Source organism: Myotis yumanensis, unplaced genomic scaffold (genome assembly GCF_028538775.1).
Source record: "Myotis yumanensis isolate MYYU_CA2020_CCGP unplaced genomic scaffold, mMyoYum1.0.hap1 SCAF_9, whole genome shotgun sequence".
In the NCBI taxonomy this organism is placed as follows: domain Eukaryota; kingdom Metazoa; phylum Chordata; class Mammalia; order Chiroptera; family Vespertilionidae; genus Myotis; species Myotis yumanensis.
Window position 1 is genome coordinate 4,382,414 of NW_027223760.1, and position 25,917 is coordinate 4,408,330.

Consider the following 25,917-nt stretch of genomic DNA (forward strand, 5'->3'; position numbering starts at 1 on the left):
ATGTTTTGTCATGCAGAATACTAAAAGGACATACTCAAGGGTCAAGATTTAATAAAAGTAATAATTTTACTGCTTCCTGAAGAACACTGTTAAGTGAAAATGGCTTCTTCTTTTTTTTTTAATGTTTCTACATGGTAGTAAAGAATATGGTGACTTTCTACAGCTTGCTCCCACTGTCCTGATTTGTGCTGAGTGGTACCAAGCTAGTGGTATTACCCACCATTGGTTTTGCACCATTACTGCAAATATGAAAATAGTTAAAAAGGCAGATAATATCTTAGCATTTTTATGAAAATGGCTTTGACCTCATGAGTCCCTTGAAAAGGTCTCCAGGCTGCACTTTGAGAACCATTACACTGTGGTGTACAGAATCTTGCTAGACTGCTCACTGTTGTGCAGAGTCAAATCAAGACCAGCTGCATCCTAGCTGCTGTGGTGACTGCTGAGGAGCCTCCCCAGGAGGCCCTGCAACATCCTGAGGCAGGGATGGGGCATGAGAGACAAGGATGGAGGGGGCAGGAAGAACTTGGCCTGCCTGCGTGGGACAGAAGGAAGCGGGGTGGCTCGAGCATAATGAGGTGGGAGTAGGAAGTTAAGTTGGAAAGGTAGTCAGTAGCTGGATTTTGCAGGGCCTGGCAGGAACGTTAGGGAGTCATTCCTTCTGAGCAGTAAGCAGGGAGTTGCTAAAGCCTGAGGAGAGTGAGGGTATCTCAGTACCAGTTGACTTGGCCTCTGATTGTGGTGCAATTTGGGGTGTGTTGTTCTTTGACCTGGTAGGGGTGAGGCTCCCCCAAAATAATAAAAATCACCAAGGGTAGCAGCATACCCAAGACCTGTATACTAAATACTGAACTGACATGGTTCAAATATAGGTAACAGAGTGGAAGTAAAAACAGCCACTTTATCACAAATGAGAAACAGCCATCTCTACCCGTGATTATGAAGTTAAAATGTACATCACTTTCCTTAGTGTAGGTCTACAATATTAGTGATTTTAATATTGTTCATGAGTAGATTGTACTTAGTTATTGGGCTAAACCAAAACTGAACTTGGACATGATTGTACAAGCTAAAGCATTATGAAGTCTTTAGTGATCACACTTAAGAGAACCTTTATTCTTATTTCTAGTTTATCCTGAAGTACCAAATTAAGTCTTAACAGTTGCTAGAGAAATCACTGTCTTAAACCGATAAACTTAATATCTCAAAACATAGAGGTCCTGGAATACTACTTTATTTTATTTTTTGTGTGGAATGCTATCTTAGTATTTTAATATTTCTAAATGTATATTGTTGAGGGTCCTTGTGTAGGGCTTTGTGGACAAGTGGAAGTAGGCAATTTAAGGATCTCAACAGTTCACTCCTCCCTGTCCTTGGCTGGTGGTGTAACTATAATATAATTGAGTTCTCTTACCTCCCCACCACCCTTCCCCCATTTCTCTTGTGCGTGCTTACTTGAAGAAAGCCTGAGGTGGGGGTGGAATTTTGAAACAAATTGGTGTTTTAACAATATGTGTGATCCTACTTTTTGCAAGATTAAAAGTAACTGTGATGGCAGGGTAAATAATTTGTGAACATGGAAACAAAGATACTGGCTTTTATAGTTAATATCGTTTTCTGAAATGGAAATGCTTTTGTAACACTTGTATGTCTTAGGTATAAATGCATCTGGCTGATCACTTGCTTTTCTTCAAGTCTCAATCACATTTGGAATTTATTTTAAAGAGAATATTTTAAAATATAGGTTCTCTTTATTCTTTTTTTTTTTTAAATATATTTTATTGATTTTTTACAGAGAGGAAGGGAGAGGGATAGAGAGTTAGAAACATCGATGAGAGAGAAACATCGATCAGCTGCCTCCTGCACACCCCCTACTGGGGATGTGCCCGCAACCAAGGTACATGCCCTTGACTGGAATCGAACCTGGGACCCTTCAGTCCACAGGCCGATGCTCTATCCATTGAGCCAAACCGGACAGGGCATATTCTTGTTCATGACTTGTATGAGTTACTGAATAAAACATTCGGCGAAATTCAACCATGGCTGAACATCCAGAAGGAGAGGATTCGGAATGACCTTGGCAAACTGGAGACATGCCCTGGCGTGAGCAGAAGTGGAACACACTATGGACTTTCTGGTCTGTCTGCCGGGAAGTGACTAGTGTGAATGGTGAATTTCTGACCTGGTTTGTGTGGCCTGGAGTACACCAGGGGCCAGGAGTGGCTGACAACATCTCTGAGCTCCATACTGGAGGGCAGGAGGACCACAAAAATGCAAGCCCTGAAATGAAAGCCTTATGTTTACGTTCCAGAAGAAACCTCCTGTGTGTGTACAGGCTGAGATCCGGATTCCGTTTGTGAGCATTTTAGCTGGCCGTGCTCTCTGTGCATTCTGAACCACTAGGAGCCTTCTCTGCAGTCTGGGTGGCATGTGTTGAAGAGCAGTGCCAGCTTAGAGTCATGGTTCTTCACTTGACATTGACGTTCATGAGCTTCCCTGAGACGTGCATATTTCCAGGGGAAGAGTCAAGGGCTTTTATCATCCATCTTCTATCCAGAGGATTTCAGTCCCCAAAAGATTGAATTTCTAAAATGACTGTTTGAAGAGAACAGTGATTTAAGTGTCACATGTAATTCAAATAGGTGTTCATCACTGTACCAGGCCCCGTGTACTTAGTCACAAAAGCTAAGGCCATCCTGATCTCTGCCTTCAAGGAGCCTCAATCTAGTGAGGAACCACTGTAAACAGTTTCTACTAATGATATTGGCGGGTGTTTTAAAAGTATTTACTGAACTCTATGAGGGAAGTACCATTATTATGCCTATTTTGCAGAGCAGGAAACTGAGCTGCAGAAAGGTTAAGTGATTTGGCCTAGGTCAGTTATTAGTGGCAGAGCTAGGATTTGAATTTAAGCAGTGGTTCCAGAGCCAACACTAAATAATAACACAAATTACTATTTAAAAACATTTGGGATAAATGCTTAGAGAAATAATTCAAGGGAGAGCTAACATAACCATGGGTGGGGCGGAAGAATTGTCCCTAGCAAGCTGTCATTAAAGCTGGAGTTGGTCGGGCAGAGGGTGGGGAGCATGGGGGCAGGAGAAGGGCAGGGCCTTCCAGTAGAAAGGAACAGCATGTGCAGACCTCCTGGGGTGAGAAAGAGCTTGGCACTCAGGAGGAATAAAGAGAAGGCCGGTGTTGACTGGTGAATGAGGAGAAGAGTAAGATGTGAGTGGCAAGGAGATCACGTGGAACTAATCTGAATGCCAACTGTCTACCAAGAACAGCCTTGTAGGCCCTGTTGGAAATGTTAGACTTCCTAGAAACGCAGAAAGTCACTGAAGGGTTGTAAGCAGCATAAGGTGATTTGTCTATACCAGGCTTGGCAAACATTTTCTGTAAAAGGCCAGATGGAAAATTTATGTCAGACCTCGTAGGCCACATGGCCTCTTTCACAACTACTCCCTTCTACCTTTTGTAGCACACAGCAGTTACAGACAGTATATAAACAAATAGACGTGGCTGTGTGCCAATAAAACTTTATTTATGGACACTGACATTTGAATTTCATCTAATTTTTACATAGTATGACATATTATTGATTCTTTTCAGCTACTTAAAGATGTAAAAACCAGCCCTGGATGGTGTGTTCAGTGGTTAGAGTGTAAGCCCGTGCCAGAAGCTTGCGGGTTGGATTCCAGGTCAAGGGCACATACCTGGTTTACTGGTTCCCTCTCTGCCCCCATCAGGGTGTGTCCTGGAGGCAACCAGTCAATGTGTCTTGAGACGTCAATGTGGTGGTTGTTTTTTTCTCTCTCTCTCCCCTCTTCCCTCCCTCCTTTCCACTCTCTGAAAAGCAATAGAAAAAATATCCTCAAATGAGGATTAACACAATAAAAATAAAAGATGTAAAAACCATTCTTATTCGTAGCTCGTAGGCTGAGCAAATTTGGCCCCTGGTCTGTAGTTTGCTTCTCCTGTTTTATATCCTCAAGAGGATCCCTCCCACTGCTCTGTGTGGGGGATGAGGGCAGTCAGGAGTGGAAGTGGGAAGACAGCCACGTATTGAAGTTCACCATCAAGGTCTCACGGACAGCCCAGCAGTGTGGCTCAGTGTTTGAGCGTGGACCTATGAACCAGGATGCCACTTTTCGATTTCTGGTCAGGGCATGTGCCCAAGTTGTGGGCTCAATCCCCAGTGTGGAGTGTGCAAGAGGCAGCCAATCAATGATTCTTTCTCATTATTGATGTTTCTGTCTCTCCCACTCCCCTCCTCTCGGAAATCAATAAAAAAATATATTTTTTAAAGATGACATGGACTAGTGGAGTGCTGGTGAGATGAAGAGGAGACAGATTTGAGATGCTCTTGAATATGTTAAAGATTGTTAATTAGAGAAAGAATCAAACTTTGATGTGTGCAACGTTGAGGATAACATTCGGTGGTTAGCATGAGTGCCTGAGTGGGTAATGGTGCCACTGGCTAAAATGAGAAATGGTAGAAAAGGGCCAGGATTTGCGATTGTCTACCCACCAGTCCACACATTTGCCTTGTCATTTCGATGGTCTAGAGCAGTGATGGCGAACCTATGACATGCCTGTCAGAGGTGACACGCGAACTCATTTTTTTGGTTGATTTTTCTTTGTTAAATGGCATTTAAATATATAAAATAAATATCAAAAATATAAATCTTTGTTTTACTATGGTTGCAAATATCAACAAATTTCTATATGTGACATGGCACCAGAGTTAAGTTAGGGTTTTTCAAAATGCTGACACGCCGAGCTCAAAAGGTTCGCCATCACTGGTCTAGAGCCGTGGTTGGCAAACTGCGGCTGGCAAGCCACATGCGGCTCTTTGGCCCCTTGAGTATGGCTCTTCCTAAGCCTTAGGAGCACCCTAATTAAGTTAATAACAATGTACCTACCTATATAGTTTAAGTTTAAAAAATTTGGCTCTCAAAAGAAACTTCAATCATTGTACTGTTGATATTTGGCTCTGTTGATTAATGGGTTTGCCGACCACTGGCCTAGAGACAGGTGGCTGCTCTTGCAACTGGGGTTCTGGGGTGTGCTGCTCCCGGGTCCTCATGTTGCCTGAGGATCTGCCCCAACATACCTTCATACTGCAGGGTTGTTGCCTTGGCAGCAAAGGAGATTGCAAAACCTACTTGGCCGCACACTGCTCACTGTGCCCGGGAGGGTGCTGAGGATTCCTGACGAACTACAGGATGTTTCCATTTTCCTGCTGGGAGAAGTGGAAGTTGGGCTCCATGTCTAAACCTTTTCATGTTCCATAACTGCTACCAAAAGGTGTGAATATATTTAATGAAATAAGTTGTTTTCTTACTCTGACCATGTTTCTGAATGAGCATTATCCTAAAAAATTGGACAAAATGAACACATCTTCTATTTCTTAGACCTCTGGGAGTCTTTCTCGTAGACAGCTGTGTTTATACAAGTACGATGTTCCTATTCCTTCAACTATGGTATTGAGCAGCACTGTAAGTTTTCTAGTAGTCACATTAAACAAGTAAAAAGAAAGAGGTGAAAATAATTTAATATAATTTAGCCCAATATGTCCAAAATATTATTTCAATATGTAATGATATTTTTACATTTTTTATGCTAAGTTTTCAAGTCTTATATACATTTAACGCTATGACCCATCTCAGTTAGGACTGGCCCCCTTTCAAGTGTTCACTGTTCACCTGTCGCTGGTGGCTGCTCGCTGGTGGACAGCACAGGTACAGTGAGGAATGCCAGGGCTGTTAGTAAATGGGCTTAGTGCAGATTTGAAAGAACTCTTGAAATAATCTTTATAACTATTTGTGCTGATGGTGAATACGCTTTATTTTATCACTTGATTGTCCTAATTTTTTGTCAGTTTTGATCAGTCTTAAACTTCGTGCTCTTGAATATGCTAAAGATTGTGTTAAAATTTGAGGATTCGTCTCTTATTTGCTTTTTTCAGCTCTTTCCCACCCTGACCCCCAACCTTCTTCCCAGTTGCCCACAAATCTAGCAAAAATCATTCTTTATTGTTGCCAAATATTTAATTTCCTGCAGTTTACCAAGTCTCTTCCCTCCCTTGCCTTCCAAATCGGCTTCATCTCCAACTCTTCCTATAGAGATGAGTATCCTATTTTTTTAAGTTTTTCTTTAATATGTTTTTATTGACTTCAGGGAGAGGGGAAGGGAGAAGATAGATAGAAACATCCATACGAAAGAAAACACCCTCTACTGGGGATTGAGCCTGGCAACTGGGGCATGTGCCCTGACTGGTAATCGAACCCTTGACCTCCTGGTTCATGGGTTAAGGCTCAACTGCTGAGCCACAGTGGCCCAGCATGAGTATCCTATTGAATCATCTTTGGGCAGTTTCATGGCCTTTCCTGGCAGCACTTTTTTCCCTTTTATTTATTTATTTATTTTATTTATCCTCACCCAAGGATATTTTTCTATTGGTTTTTAGAGAGAGTGGAAGAGAGAGGGAAAGACAGAGAGAAATATCAATGTGAGAGAAACACATTGATTGATTGCCTCCTGCACGAGCCCTGACCAGGGCCCAAGCCAGGGAGAAGCCTGCAACCCAGGTACTTGCCCTTGAACAGAATCAAACCTGGGACCCTTCGGTCTGCAGGCCAACACTCTGTCCAGTGAGCCAAACCGGCTAGGGCACTTCTTTCCTTTTAGTATAATAACCTTGACAGTTAATAAATTTTTTTATTTCTGTAACTCATATCTATTTTCATGTTATAAACTTACCTCTTGTGTTCTCAGGGGGCTATATCTGGAAGCATAGTGCTTGGTGGTAATAGTAAGCACCCAGTGAGTATTTGAGTAATAATTTTATGAACCAGTTTTACTTGGTTACTAGTAGTCTCTCTCTTGTCTTTGTCATAATAATTGCACCTTGGTTTTGTGTGGGGTTTTTTTTTTCCCTCCTAGCATCTATTTTTAAAAATTGGGAAGGGGGTGTGAGAAAGAATAAGATGATGTCACCTGTGCTTCACTCATAGGCACAAGTGAGATAATTCATGCAAAACTGTTTTTGTAAGCTCTTAAAACAATGTCTCGCTTGTAGGTTGTGGTGAACTATTAAAATTTGAATTACCTGCTTCACATGCCCTCATCTGACCCTGTATGTGGTGGAGATTCGGGGTGGGTCTGTATATTAGAAGCCTGGGGGGCACCGTTGGAGAACACACAGGAACTCCTCTGCACCTCCTTTTAAATCAGAATGCTGAGATGAGTGTATTTTTTTGAAAGGCTTCCTTGGTGACTGATGTATATACATATGTGTACATAACACCCACCCCTTATGGAAGCTGCAACCCCTGATACTGCAATCAGCACTACATATTATTACTGAAATGGATGCAGCACTTGGCAAGCATGTAATCGTCATGGCTGTCATGTACGGGACACATTGGTAAACCTTCGTGCGGCTCTGGCTCTTTATCAATGATGATATATTCAGGGAGCAGTCCACTTAGCACCCAGGTGATTCTATAGTCTCTCTGCTGTTTGCAAACCTGGTCCATTTATTGATGTCTGTTCTGTGGTGGCTTCCAGAGAAGCATCTTCTGCACTGGTGCTAGCCCTGTGGCCCTCCTGGACTGCAGCATGCTGCAGACTCATGCCAATGCCAGGTTGTGCTCCATACAAGCCGGCAGCTTCTGCTTTTGTGTTGTCTGGAGCCTCCAGAGACAGGCGGGAGGGCCTGGGGAGAGGACACTGGGAAGGGAGAAGGTGCAGCTGGCCCTCCTGAGTCTAGCCCTGGCCACTATCAGCCAAGGCCGCCAGGAGTGACTAGAGACCAGCAGAGGACCCAGTGGAGCGCGGCCTTAACTAGACTCGTAAACAGATGAAGAGGATGTTGGTCTCAGCTTCAGCCACTGAGTATGGGGCAGTTTGTTACACAGCAGTGGAGAAATTGACACTAGTTTTCTACTTAGGGAACGGGCTATATTTTTATATTTATTGGTTTTTGTATGTTGCTGCTGAAGTAGTTGTTAGTATATGTCATTTTCTTATATTTCAGATAAAGGGTATAATTATTAAAATGCATTTTTCTCCTAGGCAGCTTATATTTGTCTTAAGAGGATTATTAATAATGTTTATTGAGGACTTATTACATACTAGATATTCTACATGTGTTTTCATTTAATTTTCACAGCCACCTATAAAGTAGATGCTATTTATCTCCATCTTCCAAATGAGGAAACAAACTCAGGAAAACTGCCTGCACTCACATAGCTAATCACACTGTCCTAGTCTGCTTAGTAAAAAAATGATAAATGTCTTGTCTTTCTTTTTTATACTTTTTTGTTGAAGTATAATTTACATGTAGTAGAGCTTGACTTTTCACATGAATGCCTTTCTTCCTGTTAAGATGACTGCATTCCCTCTGTTGAGAAAGCCTCTAGCTGGCATTCGGGTGTACTGCACTGACATCGTTTTCAGAATCACCCATGGAATAGGAACAGTCAGTGTTTATGGACTCAAGGTGAACTGTGTTGATCATGATTTGGGGAAAGCTTTATCAACTTTAGAATGCAGTACTGGAATTTAATAGCCATTTGCTGAACACATTATAAGTTGTATTCTAATTTTAATTGCGTACTCTCATCAGCCCCTGCCCCCCAAAGCTGCCATCAGCAGATGACGTGTTTTAGAATAAATGGAGTCTTAGAAATGGGGGAAAAATGATTATTACGTGGTGAATACTTTTGGCCCTGTAAAGTTTACCACAATTCTTTATTTCCTTGAAATGTATACCGGTCTATATTTTATGTAAAATAGTACGAACTTATTTCAAAAGATGTTACCCAAGTTTTTAAAACATTTCTTTAGAATGGTTGTGAAAGAACTTTTTCAAATGCACTAGATTCTGTTTAGTCTCTTTTCATAAATTTTTAAAAATAGAAGTGATGCCTTCAATAATGTCTTTGGAAATGCTTAACTATTTTGTTAAAGTCTTTGGCAGACCTTTAGAAAATCAGTTTCACCTATTCCAATTACTTTGATGGGTGTTTTTTCTTACAACAGTTCTTCATGGCCGAAACCGGTTTGGCTCAGTGGATAGAGCGTCAGCCTGCGGACTGAAAGGTCCCAGGTTCGATTCCGGTCAAGGGCATGTACCTGGGTTGCGGGCACATCCCCAGTGGGGAGTGTGCAGGAGGCAGCTGATCGATGTTTCTCTCTCATCGATGTTTCTAACTCTCTATCTCTCTCCCTTCCTCTCTGTAAAAAATCAATAAAATATATTTTAAAAAAAAAACAAAAAAAAAAAAAACAGTTCTTCATGTAGTCGGGAACCTAGTATTGCCAGGTGCCTGTTTGCACTGACTTCCCCTGTCCTCTTATCTCTATCCCTCGTATCATTTGGGTTTTTCATCAGCCTTCACTTCATCTGGCCAAGTCCAGGGTCCTCTGTGGGGAGCTTGCATGGTTCCTGGTAGGGAATCAGTGACTGTATCATGTCCCAATTGCCACCCTTTCCCAAACACAAAAGCGTGGCCCCAGTGGTCAGCAGCTTCTTTAAGTTTCTGCAGTGGCATCTTACGATGGTTACTCAAGTCCATTATGAGGGCATACCTGATGCCTATTTCTTTTACAAAGACCTAAGTTTCTTGAGAAATTTTATGTCTAGATTCTGTCGATTAAGAGTGGGTCTGTTATGATTAAAGCAGTGACGACTCCTATCAGAGAGGACTCCTATTTCTGTAAAATATAAATTTATCAGAGGAATGATGTTCATAAAAAGACATTAAATATTTCAGTTTTATTGTAATACAGATTAATATTGTAATCAATTAGGTGCTTGGGTTACAAATTAATTTAACTCATGCTTCTTAAACAGTAAGGAAAGTTATTTACACACATAAGTGGAAGACTAGTGGTTGACTGAGTGGTCAGTCAATTCAAGAACAGAGGTTCTTGGCTCGGCTGGTGTTGCTCAGTGGTTGAGCATTGGCCTATGAACCAGAGGAGATCATGGTTCGATTCCTGGTTAGAGCACCTGCCCAGGTTGCGGGCCAATGCTTTATCAACTGAGCAAAACCGGCTAGGACTCTCATCGATGTTCCAATCTCCCTCTCTCCCTTCCTCTCTGAAATCAATAAAAATATATTTAATAAGTAAATATATATATTTTTTAAAAGAATAGAGGTTCTTCCATCTCTTTATTTAGCCATTCTTGACCTTGGCTTTAATAAGGTGGTGGCTGCACCCTGTACTAGTTTAGTCAGAACTTCTGGGGTGAGACCCAGGCTGTAGTTTTTGGAATTTTCTAGGTGATAACAGAGTGCAACTAAATTTGAGAACCAGCACTGTAAACTGGAGAACTTGGTTTGGAGATCAGCATCACTGGGAAGCTTGATAGAAATGGAAAGTCTCACATCCTCTACTTACCTGACATTTTCCTTGAAGGCTTCTTAAACCAGGATCTACACACTTTTTAGGTGTTAGGGTCCAATTACTGCAAGCCACACAGGTCAAATGTGTCTCCATGGGTGTGTTTAACTTGGGTTAGTAGACTGGAGCTTTAAGTGACTGAGATCATTTCTGTAGAGTGCACTCATGTTCATGGTCAAGCGTGGACACCCAACAGCTGCAGCACCCAACAAGAGCTGTCTGTAGTGGAGAGAGCAGAGCGGGAACGGAAGTTGGTATACCACCTTGGACTTGAAAGCTATTTAAATATTTCAGAGGCACTGTGAACAAAGCACATGGAATGGGGTAAACCAATGGAGAAACCAAGAATGTGTTTGTAACTATTACAGGAGGGAGGAGGGTTTAGGAGGAGACCAGGAGGGAATGGGATCTCAGGACAAGGGGCTAGAGCAGCTTTTGTGGGAAGAGGAGCTGCATGGTACAACCCATTCAACAATTATAGTAATTGTTCACATTGACTGATCTGGGAAGTAGAGGTGGTCACAGCAGGTGACCTCTGAGGTTAGGCATTACCCCTTATTCATGGCTGTATTCTAGTACCTGGTCCATAACAAGTGTTACTTTAAATGCTTATGGTCTGAGCTGCTGGGAGGAGCTGGAGGATTTGGGAGCGCCCTGGAGGCTGGAGAAGTAGGGTGATCTGTTCAATTTGAACTTTTGCCAGAGGGCAGTGGTTCTTAAACTGTAGTGTGCAGCGCAATGGGTAGGGGATTAATATTCCCATCCTGTAGGTTTGGGTGGGACTCAAGAATTTGTAGTAAGTTACCCTGTGACGCTGCTGGGAAACTTGGCTGTTGTAGGAGGAAAGGAAGCACAGAGCGGGTTCCTGAGGAGACAGGACGTGGTGGGGGTTCAGGCAGGCACCATAGCTTGAGAGAGGTCTCCAACCCACAAAATTGTAGGACTTGCCTGCAGCTGAGTCCAATAGGCTCAAAGCAAGTGATTAAATCACACAATTTATTGGAGGGCCCAGGCAACGGAAATGGGGAAGTTCTGACGAAAGGCTAGTGGACAGTGATTGATCTTGGGGCTTCAACTGATAGGGAAGGAAATGGTGGAGATTGGAGATTCAGGGTATAATCATTTAGAGTAGTATATTTCTAACCTTTTTCACTGTAGCCTGTGGTAAGAAATACATTTTACTTTGCCCCCCCAATCACAAATGTGAGTATAACTGATCTAAAGTTTCCTAACACCTTTCTTATTTACATTCCACTCTGGTGTTCCTGTTTCTTTGAAAACAGTGATCGTAGCACAGTATGTGGATTTCGTGACCTGGTGGGAAAACATCACTTCCAGGGATGGTTGTGATTAGAGTCAGAAAGTGAGGGCACTGGCAGAATGCTGCCCTGCTTACTGATCAGTGCCTGTAGATATCGGAGGTGGAGTCACCAGGTGGTCACCACGCAATGGTGTGCTCCTGGGGTGGGTCACTGAAGTGGCATGGAGACAATTTTTGGTGGCAAGACCAGTGAACGTTGAAGCTAAACTGTTAGGACAGACAGCTTGTGTATGTGGACATCAAAGGTGATGTGAAGAAGTTGAAGTGAAAGTGAAAGCAGTCCTTGGAATGGGTTGTGTCCCAGATATACCATGTGGGCCTCGTGGACCCTTCTGCCCAGTGACTTGATAGACTAGTTGCTAGATTGAAACCCTCTCCTCTCTGTTATATCCTGCAGTTCCAGGGAGTGTGGCTTTGAAGGGGAAGGAAGGTAATGTACAAATAGTTGGGGTTTTTTAGGAGAATAAGCATGAAAATTAGTTCAGAATTCATCTGAAAACTATTAAAGTGTTTTGTGTAAACAGTACCTACTTTGCAATGATCATGAAGTATGAGATTTAGTTGACAACCTTGAAAATAGATCTTCTGTAGTGAAAATATTGGGTGGGAAAACGTACTGTGCCATATTGTCATTGTGAAATATATGTAACTGTGCAGTTTTTACCTGGTAAAAGTTTAGGTGAGACTTTTAAAAAAATTGTTTTTATGATTTTTAAAGTTACGGTGGTTTTTAGTTTTGAGGAAGAGTATTAGAAAGTTAATGTGGGATACTGGGATATATTATTTTCAAATCTTGCATAATGTGTTACCAAATTGGAAGATTTGTCTCTGTGTTGGTACACACATCCAGGTATGTGCTGCTTTTTAATTTACTTCAGCTCACTCCTGTATTGTTATCATATAGCATTTCTCCAAGAGTTGGTCAGGAGTTTGAGATTCTCCCCAGGTTATACAAACCTATGAGCTTCTGAGAGCCTGATTGGTGCTGAAACATCTTCAGGAAATAATTGGTATTCCAGGATGTGAATTTGACAAGGACAAGGGCCCAAGTAGATGTAGGAGGTTATTATGAGGAAAAATATAAAAGGTGATCAAGTAATTTGCTGTAGGTCAACAAGGCCTTTTGTAGCTGCAAGTAAACTGCATTGGAAAACTTGGCCAAAGGAGCCAATTTACTGCTCTAGAGGATGAGGACGTCCCTTAAAGCCAGAAATTACTAGAACCAGGACTGAGAAGACTATGAGCAGTGGGATTCATTTACTAAGATTAATTATCAGTTAGTGCTGACTTGAAGATTTCAACACTAGTTGCCTAATAATTCTGCTTTTAATGGAAACAGCTGTCATGTCAGCAGATGTAGCCTTCCTGTCCCTTCTTAATTTAAATAATTAATGATCTTCCCATAAGGGAGAGTCCAGAGGAGGAAAGACCAAAGGGAGACTTAGCTTTTCTTCAGCCCCACTTCTGCTGATGAATTAGCGCTTTCTCCCAGGCCCAACTGATTGAGAAATCCAGCTGCTCCCTGAGGACTGGGGTTTCCGATCTGGTGTCCCAGTTACGCAGGAAGAGTTTGCTGTCATCCTTCATTTGATTCAGGGTGGATTACATTGTGTGCTTTTGCCAGAATGATTGCTTATATTTTCAAGTTAAATGGGAAGTTAACCAGGCAAATACTCTGTGCCCTCTGTGATATAAATGAACTCTTCTTTCGATATGAACCAATAATTGTATTTTTAAAATGTGGTCCACTTGTTAGCTGTAACTATTTATCTCATGCTATCTTGTTCAGTGTATAACAAGGATATAGGATTTTCTTTTCAATTTGGTTGTGGCTGCCTAAATTTCCTGTGCTAGCTCCTGAGGCTGTCCTCCCCTCCCCTCACCCCTGCAGGTGAGGCTTTTGAGACTCACCTGGTGCCAGGGCGGAGGGCTGTCTAATCCAGTGTTTCCTACTGGTTTTCCTCCACGTTGGGGGAGTTTATCACATACATCACACTTAACTCCTTTCTTTACTGGTTTTAGTCCAGTTCTGCTTCCAAAAAAAAGTTATAAAAATCTTTTTAATCCCTTTCTTTTCAGCTTTGTAACTCTTGACCACTTATCTTTAAGGGAAAAAAATCTTCTTTCTTCCTTCTCTTCTTTCCATTTGTAAGACCCCCCAAAAAAACAAACAAAAAATACAAACCCCCAGTGTCTGGAAGTATTCTTAAGAAGCCCTGAAGAAGGTTCTTTTCTCTTCTTTCTTCCTAATTAAACATTTTGCTTCAAGCAATAGCATTCAGTATAAATAAGAATATTCTTATTCTTTAAAATTTTTCAGTTTTGCTCACATAAAAGAGGGTTTTTTATTGCTATTTTCATTACATAAAAGCTGTTCTATATCTTGAGCTAAATGCCTCTTTATGAGCTAGCTTATATAACACGGTCTTTTGAGCACAATTCTTTTGAAATGCATGCAGTTCCTGGACAACTACTGTATCCGGTATCACAGGCAGGCCCGTGTTTGGGGACCAATAAGTACTAGACAGTTGTTTCTTCATTTCTATTGAACTGTTTCCTAGTCACATTTATAAAGTTGAGATCTTTTGTAGCATCTGAATGTATGAGAATGCCCTTTGGCATGTCTGCAGGGTGTGCAAAGACTAATTAATGAAGGTACTTGCAGATAACTTCAAGCACTAAAAGAAAGAAAACAGGATGGTCTGATAGAGTGGCATCAGGGAGGTGGCACCACCTTAGATGGGGTAGTTTTAGCAATGGCCTCTCTGAAGAAGGGACATTTGAGTGCGGACCAGAATAGTGACAGAAGTGAGTCAGACCTTCAGAGATCTGGGGCTGGTTAGAACAAAGGCGCTAAGGCTGGTAGGAACTTGGCAGGGACAGAAGAATGTGACTGGAGCCTGGGAGGGCCCGTGGCGGAGTGGTAGCCATTGAGGTTAGGGAGGTGGGCAAGCAGGCCCTCTCCCCCGTTGTGTGTGGGTCATGGTTCCGAGTTGGGGATTCATTCTAATCACAATTAGGATTTTAAGCAGAGAAGTGATGTGTAATTTTCCAAAGCTCTTGTAGGCTGCCTTGTGGAGAATGATTTCAGTTGTCAGTAATTCTGGAGACACCATGAACTTTGTGTTTAGCTGCTTGGGAGGAGTAAATAACAAGCCTGCCAACTTGGGGATTTTCTGGTTTCTCCCAGGAGCTCCCACTTTTAAACCCGTTTATCAATTGATAAATTTCTAAGTATAAGAGGACTGACTGCCTTTGGTGTGAAAACCTCACGCCCCCTGTGAACTCCTCTCTGTGGTTTCGGGGAGGCAGGCAGACAGGAAACTCCATGAGTCCCGCCCTCCCTGGCTCTCCCTGCAGGTCCTGAGATGGAAGTTGATTCTGCTGCATGTCTAAGAGTGGACCTGAGAGGGAAGGATTTGGGATGGAATTAGGGAGGAACCACTCCCTGCTTCCTGGTGATAAAATAGTCTGGACTGTTTCTTCCCAGGGAGCCCTGCTCTGATGTCCTCCAGTAGAAATTCTATATGACACGTAGCCCTGAGAACGTAGGGCTCAGTTACCACAGTGTTTTGGTGAGTCCAGAACATTTCTGAACTGTCTGTGTGCAGGACACTGGTAGGCCTTTGACACTGGATGATAGACACAGGGTTTCTACCTTCACCAAGTATTAAAAATAAAAACTTTTATTATTTTTTCAGCTTACCCTCTAAACAGCCATATATGAAAAAAAAACAAAGAAATTAATCATGCTTTACTCATTGCCATATTAAAATTAATAGCCAGATTTCAAGGATACCAGAGGAGATCAGCTTAGCTTATACCTTATTTAAGAGTTGTTTACCTTTAACAGAATATGCAGTGTGCTTGTTGGTCAGTATATTTGTTAATGTCACAAAAGCATTTAATTCATAATAGCTTATTTGCTTAAATTTCTGTCATATTTTCACAGAAATTTTAAGATTGCCTAAATGCTAATTAAAGGAACATTTTCTGATCTCAGTACCTTAAGTTTCTTCATCTGTTACAGTGGTGGGTTTTTTGTAAAATACTAGAATTACAATTTTTTGCCTTGATAATGCCCATGCATTCTGAGTTGTCTCTTTCTTTTACAGGGAAATCCTCGTTGACGATTCAGTTTGTTGAAGGCCAATTTGTTGACTCCTATGACCCAACCATAGAGAACAGTAAGTATTGTTTTCAAGGATTTATAAACTGAGGAGCCTGCCTTCTGCATACAAACAGCTATTGTGTGTTTGGAGGCTTTGATGGAAGAGTATTCAGTTAGACTTATAGATCACCAACTAGGGTCCAAAAAATGCTTCCAAAAACTTGACCCACTTTACAGCGAGTGATTTTTTTTTTTTATCCCGCATCCAGATCCTGCCATTTAGAAATTGTTATTCATCTCCATAGGAATCAGAGTCCTGTATCAGATCCCCATATTCTAGGTTCTGCTTTGGGAAAGATGGAGAGAGTGCTTCCCCCCCCCCCCCTTTTCCTTCCTCTTATCAGTAGCGCTCTTTAGGGGTTCTAAGCTTGAGAAGGAAGATGCAAACACTACGAATTCTTTGTACCTTACTATTGTGGAGGCCCCAGCTGCCCGGCCCGTCCAGTTGTGGATACTTAAGGAAGGAAGTCTGGGAGAAGTGAGCTAGCTGTTCTGGGGTTGGACAGAGCAGTCGCAGCGTTAGAACAGAGCCTGCTAGCCTGTCAGGCTGTGTGCAGCACAAGCACCGAAGACCAGAGCCGGCCACGACCTTTACCTGGTCCAGTTTTAATCCATGGTTTCAGAATCTCCCTGAAGGATTATTCTAGGGCCTTGAGCCAAATCTTGATTCTGGGGCTCACGGAGTCCGGGGAAGTTGCTTGTTGAAGCTAGTCTGGTTTCAGGCCATCTTAGAACCCCAGCTCGCCTGGAACCAGTCTTCTCAGATTGTTGACAGCAGGGCTTACCTGGGACTTGTCACCAGGAACTTACAGATTTAAACATGGGGTTCAACAAAACCTGATTGGCATATTAGACAGGCAGCCTACCTAACAGCCAGGCTCACCAGCTTTAACAACTAGATTCGTAGACTTCACCCGCACAAAGCTTGCAAGAGAGACTTAAAAAGAGGCTCTCAGCGGGAGTTGACAAATTTGGGCCAAGTTGCCCATGAGCTAAGAATGGTTTTTACATTTTTAATATTTGAAAAGAGTCAAAAGAAGAAAAATGTTTGTGACATGTGAAAGTATACAACTAGAAATTCAAATTTCAGCATCCATAAGTAAAGTTTTATTGGAACACAGCCATTCTCATTCATGTACATACTGTCTGTGGCTGCTGCTTCTCTGCAACAGCAGAGTGGGTGGACAGTTGCAGCAGAGACCATGTGGCCCACTGAGCCTAAAATATTTACTGTCTGGCCCTTCCCAGGAAGTTTGCTGACCTCTGGCTTAAAATATCCAGCTGTCCTTTGTCCCGTACGCTGGTAGCAGGGAAGGAAACCTGTTGATTGCTAAACTAACTGGGAAGTCACGTGTTTGAAAGTAACCTCTGCCTTATCTGGAAGGAGGAGTCCTGATGGCATCCTGTTGATTTCCTTAACTGTCGCGGAATAGTGTGCCCTGTGAGGACAGATTAATTTGAATGCTGAGTGAACAAGTTTGGTTCTCTCTCCATTGGCATCGGAACACAAGAAAACTATGCTCTTGGCCTTGATATTTGCTCTACATAGCAATTTAGAATGCGGTGTCCTTTAAGAGATAAGGCTCGTTTGAGAATTTTATTCATAGAACAATAGAAGATAGTTTTCATGGTAAGCTCTGCTTATAAGAGTGATTTTTATAATTGTATATCTTTGTGCCATTTAAGATTGAGTGGGAAGGAAAGTCAAGGTGTTATCTATAAATGCATTTTCTTTATGTGTAAGTAATGCATCAGACAAAAGTCCAACTTCTTACCTTGATACTGTCTCAGAAACAGAATGGAAGGACCCTACTTCGAAGGCTGTCAGCATCATCTTTAGTCATGTTTTTAATGTTTTCCTATCTGATACTTGGTGTTTAATAATACTTTTTTTCCAGTGTCAGAAGTGGATTCATTTAAAGTCTTTAGGCAAGAGCAGAAATGAGTATCACAGTATATTAAAAGTTCTTGAGCATGCCCGACCAGCCGATGTGGCTCGGTGGTTGAGCATCGACCTGTGAACCAGGAGGTCATGGTTTGATTTTTGGTCAGAGTCCATGCCTAGGTCACAGAATCCATCCCCATTGTGGGGTGTGCAGGAGGCAGCCATTAGTGATTCTCTCTCATCATTGATGTTTCTATCGCACTCTCCCTTTCCTCTCTGAAATCAATAAAAATGTATTGTTTTTAAACGTTCATGAGCATATTCAGACATCTGATTCTATTTTTTATGCTTCTGACGGTAACACAGGGCAGAAACCCTTCCTCAACCCTTCCCCCACTATTTAGTAGAAAAACATTGCTCAGTGATAATAGGGGATTGGAGAGGAACGGGATTGTCGTCATAAACTTGTTGCTCACCACATAAATAGATGGTTTTGTGGTTCTAAAAAACACAATGAATCTGTAAATGATCCAGTAATTATTTTACACTTCACTCTAATATAGAACAGGGTGTTTGTAACAAACATTCAGTGTTGACACATTTATATGCAGTATCACTGCAAAAGCAAAAAGTCTGGGACTTTTAAAACATAGGAGAAGCCGAAACCGGTTTGGCTCGGTGGATAGAGCGTCAGCCTGCGGACTGAAAGGTCCCAGGTTCGATTCCGGTCAAGGGCATGTACCTGGGTTGCGGGCACATCCCCAGTAGGAGATGTGCAGGAGGCGGCTGATCGATGTTTCTCTCTCATCGATGTTTCTAACTCTCTATCCCTCTCCCTTCCTCTCTGTAAAAAATCAATAAAATATATTAAAAAAAAAATAAAACATAGGAGAAAACATCGATAAAACCACATATTTTTTTGTGTTTGGGAAAATATTTACACCGATGATCCTGCCTGTGCAAATGTGCTTTCTTATGTGCCTTTGTGCTAATCTAACAACTCAAACTAGATTGACACGAGGACATGGAGTAATAGTTTATAATTTGAAGAGGAATAGCACCACGTCACAGCTCTGCCATCCCCAGGTAGGACTGCTGATGGATTAATAAAGCTCAGCAAATTCGACAGTGGGAACCAGGGGTTTATCAAGCCTCGTGTGGTGGCAGGCTGCCCAGTGGGGTGTGGGTGAAGAGTTCATACACGTTAGTAACGCAGATCTTACTTTGTGAACACCAGATTGAAGAAGTCTTCAGGCTGAGCCTTGTTTACTAGATTTTACTAGTAAGTAGCTATTAGCCTGCTTAGAGAAGTTTCAGGATTTTAAGCTAGAAATTAGATTAATTTCTCTGGAGATTGAAAAAGGGAGAAAGGGTTCAAGGAAAGTGGTGTGAGGGGAAAGCCAGCTTCCCTCTTCTCCACAAGGCGGTAGAAGAGTTTGCTCCCAGTCTGTGGACTGGCAGGCGGATCGCAGGATGCTTCCCTTTTTCTGTAGTGACAACAGGAGGCACTTCTCCCAAGACAGATGGAAGATCTTCAGTTTCATCTTACTGCTTTGTGTGGGAGGGTTTACATCCTTTTTATGTGCAAGGATATGCTAAACGTTTGTTAATATTTTATTTCTTTTCTGTCTTATGTTCAGTTCCATCTCCTGCCTTTTTACTCCTACCTCCCTAGCCAGTACTTTCCAGTGTCTGTGGCCAAATCTTCCCGTGTTTCTGACCTGGCAGCTCAGGGAGCCCCTGGGTGTGCATGTCGGGTTCAGGCTCTCTCTGCCCTCGCTCTCCAGGGGTCTTCCCCTTGAGAATTTGCCCGTCTCACCGTACCCAGCCTCTCCCCTCAACTCCGGGCCTTTTACTGAGCTGCCCTCAGTCCCCTTGGGTATTTAATGGGCTTCTCAGACTGACCATACCTAACCCTGCCCCTCAGTCCCCTCCTTTGCTGCCCCAGGGCCCCTCCCGAAGGCTTTTCTGTGTCGGTTCATGGCAACTCGTGCCTCCAGTTGCTCAGGCCAGAAACTGGAGTCTTCCTGCCTGCCTGTTCTTCACACCCTACCACAGGCAACCGGAAAATCCTCTTGGTTCTACCTTTGAAGTATATCCAGAATTCCACATGGCTCACACCTCCATCTCTGCCCCCCTGGTCACTCTATTATGGGCTCCCACCCATGTCCCTTGTCCATTTTTCTATTCACAGCCTAACCAGAGTGATCCTTTAAAAATATGAATTGGAGCAGCTACTCCCCTGCTCAAAAACCCTTGGTTTCCCATCACTTCCGAATAATAATCCGAAGTTCTGACCAAGTCCTCTATGACTGCCTGCCCCCATTCTCAGTCTCAGCTGCACTGACTTTTTTTTTTTTTTAGTCCTCACCCAAAGACATGCTTAGAGAGAGAGGGGAAAAAAGAGAGAGTCAGAAGCATTGATGTAAGAGAAACATCGATTGGTTGCCTTAGCTCCAACCAGGGATCGAACCAGCAACCTTTCGGTGCACAGAATGCTCAGCCAACTGAGCCTCTCCTTGCCATTGTACCTCCTGGTGCTGCTCCCAGAGCAGATACCTGACAGGTCTGTCCCCGTCCTCCTTCCTTCATCTTGTCAGCTCGCTGAGGTCAGGGACCCAGTAACTCCATCACCTAGTGGCGAGAATAATAGGCACTCGAGAAATAGTTCTTGAGTGAGTGAATGGTGTTCTGTGTAGATAATCTTTTCATAATAATTATACTTTCTAACCACAATTACTTCTAACTAAAGGTTGCTATTTTATTGCTCACCAATGTTTCTTCTAGAATTTTCATCAAGTCTGAAATATGTTGATCTTAGGTGAGGTGTGGAAGGCAGGTTTTCACCGAGGTGCCTCGTGGCTGCCCCCTGGCCCACAGTGATGGATCGCACAGTCGATGCACCGTGCACCCCAAGTTCAGAGAGGTTGCAGTGTGAAAAAAAAAATACAGTAGAACTTTTTCTTAGAATTCTTTCTTTAAGTGATAATTTCCAGAAAGGGCACAAGAATGCTCTCAAGTGTGCAGTTGCTCGAGTAGTGCGGTCTGTGCCCCGCTGGCACTCGGAGAGCCTGATGCTGGTGTGGTTCTCCCGGATTGTTGCTCCTCTCCTCTGTCACTTACAGTTTCTCTCGTAACTGTCAGCATTTGTCTTTCCCTTTTGGCATGGGGTAGAGTCTACTGGCAGCTCTGATCAAGTCCAGCGGTCAGCCAGGAGATGTAGACGCCTCATGAGCCAAGAAGGCTGGGATGGGGCGCAGCAACCTTTCCATTTGGTTGTCAGGGTTCCAGGTGGTTCTTTGTAATAGTTATTATTAATAGTCTTTCCTCTTTTGTCTATATTTGCTTGAAGTCTGTTTCCTTGAAATTCTGAATTGACTTTTCCGGAAGTTATTTGAGTCTGATTTCTCCCCCCTTGTTAGGGAAAAGAAGTTGTGACAAATTGCTTGGATCCTAAGCTAAGTGGGAATGATGGCTTCACATAGAACATCTGTTCCAATGCTGTGTTAATCTGTCAGTAAGATTGGGGCTTTTTTGCATTCTGGGAGTTCGTAGCCTTTCAATTAATATTAGCTCTTTGTGCTCTAACACCAGACTTTCTATAAATTAGTGAAAAGGTTTGTGCTTTTGGTTTATTCTTGACATCAAGCTTTATGTAATATACTAGAGGCCCGGTGCATGGAATTCATGCACTGGGGGGTAGATCCCTCAACCCAGCCTACACCCTCTCCAATCTGGGATCCCTCTCACAATCCGGGACTGCTGGCTCCTAACTGCCTGATTGCCCCTAACTGCTTCTGCTGCCAGCCTGATCACCCCCTAACCACTCCCCTGCCAACCTGATCTACGCCTAACTGCTCCCCTGCTGGCCCAATCACCCCCAACTGCCCTCCCCTGCCAGCTTGGTCACCCCCAACTGCCCTCCTCTGCAGGCCTGGTCCCCCCTCAACTGCCCTCCCCTGCTGGCCTGGTCGCCCCCAACTGCCCTCCCCTGCAGGCCGGGTCCCCCCCAACTGCCCTCCTCTGCAGGCCTGGTCGCCCCTAACTGCCCTCCCCTGCTGGCCTGATCTCCCACAACTGCCCTCCCCTGCCAGCCATCTTGCAGCTGTGGGTGCCACCATCTTTGGGGGCGTGGCAGTCAAGTAGCATATTCCCTCCTTATTGGCTGTGGGTGCCATTTTGCCACAGTGTGAGAGTCAATTAGCATATTCCCTCTTTATTAGATAGGATTTCACTTTTTCACAAGAGAAAGGACTGTCCACAGAGCATTCAAATTTCTTTTACAGAATATGAATTATTGCTGATTTCAATTTCTTTGAAAAAGTCCAAGGTTTGCCCAGTCTTGACTTCAGTCAGCCAGAAATGTTTTTAACACTTGGAGTGCGGGAAACGAGTTAAGTCGGCTCTCGAGAATTGCGCGTACTCCGCGGGAGCCGTCTTAACTCCGTTCATATAGATTTGCGGTGGAGTGCGGGAAACGTGTAAACTCGGGCCGATTGTAACTGCGTATTACCAAATATTTGTTTGTTTGCCGTTCACAAAGATACCTACCTGCGTATGCGAACCGCCATCTTATATTTTGGCGGGAAATTCACCCGACACCGTAGTGTTAAGCTACATAATGGAAGTAGAGAAGAATCTATACACTCAGAGATGTGTCCTTTTTGTTTTATGGAACCTTTTTAGGAGATTAGTAGGGACTCTGCTTACTTGGTTGTCATTGTTCAAGCTTTAAGTGATCTAAAGTTAATTGTTTAGCTAACTAATATTTAATTCCCCTTTCCCCCTATAGCTTTCACAAAATTGATCACAGTAAATGGACAAGAATATCATCTTCAACTTGTAGACACAGCTGGGCAAGTAAGTATCTCTCGTCTCTTTCTCTCCTATGGCACTTATGGCAGTCCTGGCCCAGGCACTGACTACACACAGCAGCAAGGCCAGGAAGACCCTGGGACTTTAGGCCATCTACTGTGTCTTTCTTAAGTCACTTGTGGCTGTTTTTCAAATAATTAACTTGGGTTTGTACTTTAGAATTGTCTTAAATATATTCATAACATTGTGAAGGTTAATGCTTACTACAGGAGAGGAGTTTTTTATTTTCTAAATTTTATGTCAGACTCACGTTAGTGCTTTTTCTCCCTTTGTGATGTGTGTTCCCCTACATTGAGAACAAAAGTAAGTCTTTTCCAGGGGAAAGGCATGAGAGGTAGGGCAAACCAGCTGGCTCATAGATTGATTATATGGTTACTAGATTAAGGGGTTTTGGTTTGATTTGCTGGACAATAGGTAATTGCCAAAGGTTAAGTAACTTTAATAAAAACACTATCTTTTCACAGGTTAATGTGGGGACTGGATCGCCAGGGGAACTGACTGGAAGCAAAGGGTGGAAGAAATTAAGAGAACTTGAAGGGAACAAAGAAGCCCCTTTTTGTCGGCTTCATTTCCCTATTGCCATGGCACCCAGTCCAGCTTGTATAGAACCCATTCTGTTAGGCTGGCTTTATTACAGTTCACTGGTGGGTGGGGAGTGGGAGGAGCCGCGATGTTGGATTCTAACTCCTCGCCTTGCATCTTACGAATGACGAAGGACTGCTGGCAGGAGGTGTGTGTGGTGCAATCTAGTACCGGCTGCGTTAGGTCAGGGAGTTGGGGTCGTCCTGTCTTGTTTGGAATAAACTGCCTCTGCTTTATGCTTTGATGTGAACATAGATAGAAGGAAAGTGTAGCCCCGAGTGAGGCAAGAAAATGTCGTCAGACCTCGCGGTTTTCTTAGAGCAGAGCCATCCTTGGCTTATTGTACAGGTCCCGTCCAGGGGCAGAATGGGGTCTGGGAGCTGCTGGAATGGGGAGCAAGAGAAGTCGCCAGAAGGGAATAATGGCACAGGGGATGCAGCCTGTCCTGTAAACTAGTATAGAAGAGACTCAGGTGGGACCTGCTTTGAGTTTTGTATCTCTTATAAAGTGACTATAATTTATTGCCTAAAATGAGACACTTTTAAGAGTGAAGGTTACAAGTGTAATGTTGGGACAGCAGGTATACCAGAGTTCTGGGCAAAGAAATAATAGCCGTGTTGTTTATAGTGGAGTGGACATTATCAGGATTTCAGTTTGCCTTTATACTTTTTTTTTTAAATCCTGACCCAAGGATATGTTTTTGTTGATTTTTTTTTTAGAGAGAGGGAAGAGGTGGGGGTGGTGGGGGGTAGAGATGTGAGAAAGAAACATCCACTGGTTGCCTCCTGTACCCACCCTGACCAGGGATCGAACCCTCAATCTTTCGTTGCAAAGGGCGACACTCTAACCCACTGAACCACCTGCCCAGGGCTGTCTTTATATCCCTGTTTTGGATTTTTACCTAAGCTCATGGGAACTGGGGCTGAGGGTGTAAATTGATCAGTCACATCCCTGTAGCATTACTGTGGAAATAGCCCTCGTGGTCGGCCAGGAGAACCAGCACTTCATGGTTGTTTGGAGTGTGGGCTCTGCAGTCACAGTGCCTGGGTTCCAGTCCTCGCTGTTCTTATTAACCAGTGACCTTGAGAAAGTCAGTGAACTTTTCTATGCCTCGGATTTTTCATCTGTGAGATGGCAGTAATTGTGGTGCATGCCTTCACAGCATTGTTGTGGGGTTGAAGAGGATTTGGTCCTTATTTGTGGATCTGTGATACTTCTGAGGCTAGAGCAATGGCCTCATGTTGCAGCTCAATTGACATTTACAACTGGGGTAGAGAAATGCAGGTGTCTCCTACTTAGAGAAGAGCTGTCCTTGAAAACATTTGCCTGGAGAGATCATCCTCCTATCTAATAATAGAGAAACATGGTAATTAACCGTAACTTCGCTACCCTTCCCGTGGGCTAATCAGTGAGATATGCACATTAACTGCCAACCAAGATGGCGGCCGACAGCCAGGCAGCTGAAGCGAACAGGAGGCTTGCTTGCTCCAGTGATGGAGGAAGCCAAGGTTCCCCGCCTGCCGCTGCCAGCCTCTGAGCTGCACTCTAAGAAACAATGTTGCAATTATAGAAGCTAAACAATCCCCAGAAACCTGCTTTCAGCCGGGTCTCAGAGCTGGAGTTGCAACAGTGTTTCAATTATAGAAGCCAAACAAACCCAGATACCTGCTTTCAGCAGCCGAGGTCTCAGAGCTGGAGCCGAGCCTCAGAGCTAAAGCCGGCTCTCAGTTCCAGTGACAGCCATAGAAGGTAAATAAATCCCAGAATAAAAAAAAGAAAAGAAAAAAAGGAGTGGTTGGGAGCTTCAGTCACCCGCCAGCCTGAAAACGGCCCTCAGCCACTCACCCAGACTGGCCAGGCACCCCAGTGGGGACCCCTGAAGGGGGTGTGACCAGCTGCAAACAGCCATCATCCCCTCATCCAGGCTGGCCAGGCACCCAAGCGGGACCCCCCACCCTGATCCAGGACACCCTTCAGGGCAAGCCAGCCGGCCCCCACCCGTGCACCAGGCCTCTATCCTATATAGTAAAAGGGTAATATGCAAACTGACCCTAACAGCAGAAGGACTGGGAATGACGTCACTATGACACACACTGACCGCCAGGGGGCAAACGCTCAATGAAGGAGCTGCCCTCTGGTGGTCAGTGCGCTCTCACATGGGAGGAGCTCTGCTCTGCCACAAGCCAGGCTGATGGCTGCCAGTACAGCGGTGGTGGTGGGAGCCTCTCCTGCCTCCTCAGCAGCGCTAAAGATGTCCGACTGCAGTTTAGGCCTGCTCCCCGCTGGCAAGTGGACATCCCCCGAGGGCTGCCGGGCTGCCAGAGGGATGTCTGACTGCCAGCTTGGGCCCGATCCCCCAGGGAGCAGGCCTAAGCCAGCAGGTGGTCATCCCCTGAGGGGTCCCAGACTGCGAGAGGGCACAGGCCGGGCTGAGGGGTCCCCCTCTCCCCCCCCCGAGTGCACAAATTTTTGTGCACCGGGCCTCTAGTCTACACTAATAAAAGAGAAACATGGTAATTAGCGTACGACCACTACCCTTCCCATTGGCTAATCAGCATATCCTTATGCAAATTAACTGTCAGCCAAGATGGCGGCCAGCAGCCAGGCAGCTGGAGCGAACATGAGGCTTGCTTACTCCAGTGACTGCGGACTCCAACGTTCCCC

The 25,917-nt window shown here is 43.8% G+C and overlaps 1 protein-coding gene across 1 annotated transcript in view; it reads left to right on the top strand.

Moving 5' to 3' along the window:
- Window positions 1-25,917, top strand: part of RHEB (Ras homolog, mTORC1 binding) — a 43,222-nt gene that overhangs the window by 5,590 nt on the left and 11,715 nt on the right. Inside the window, exons 2-3 of the mRNA XM_070423633.1 lie at window positions 15,856-15,927; window positions 22,589-22,656. Of these exons, the coding sequence (XP_070279734.1) occupies window positions 15,856-15,927; window positions 22,589-22,656 (140 nt within the window). The remainder of the gene's footprint in view (window positions 1-15,855; window positions 15,928-22,588; window positions 22,657-25,917) is intronic.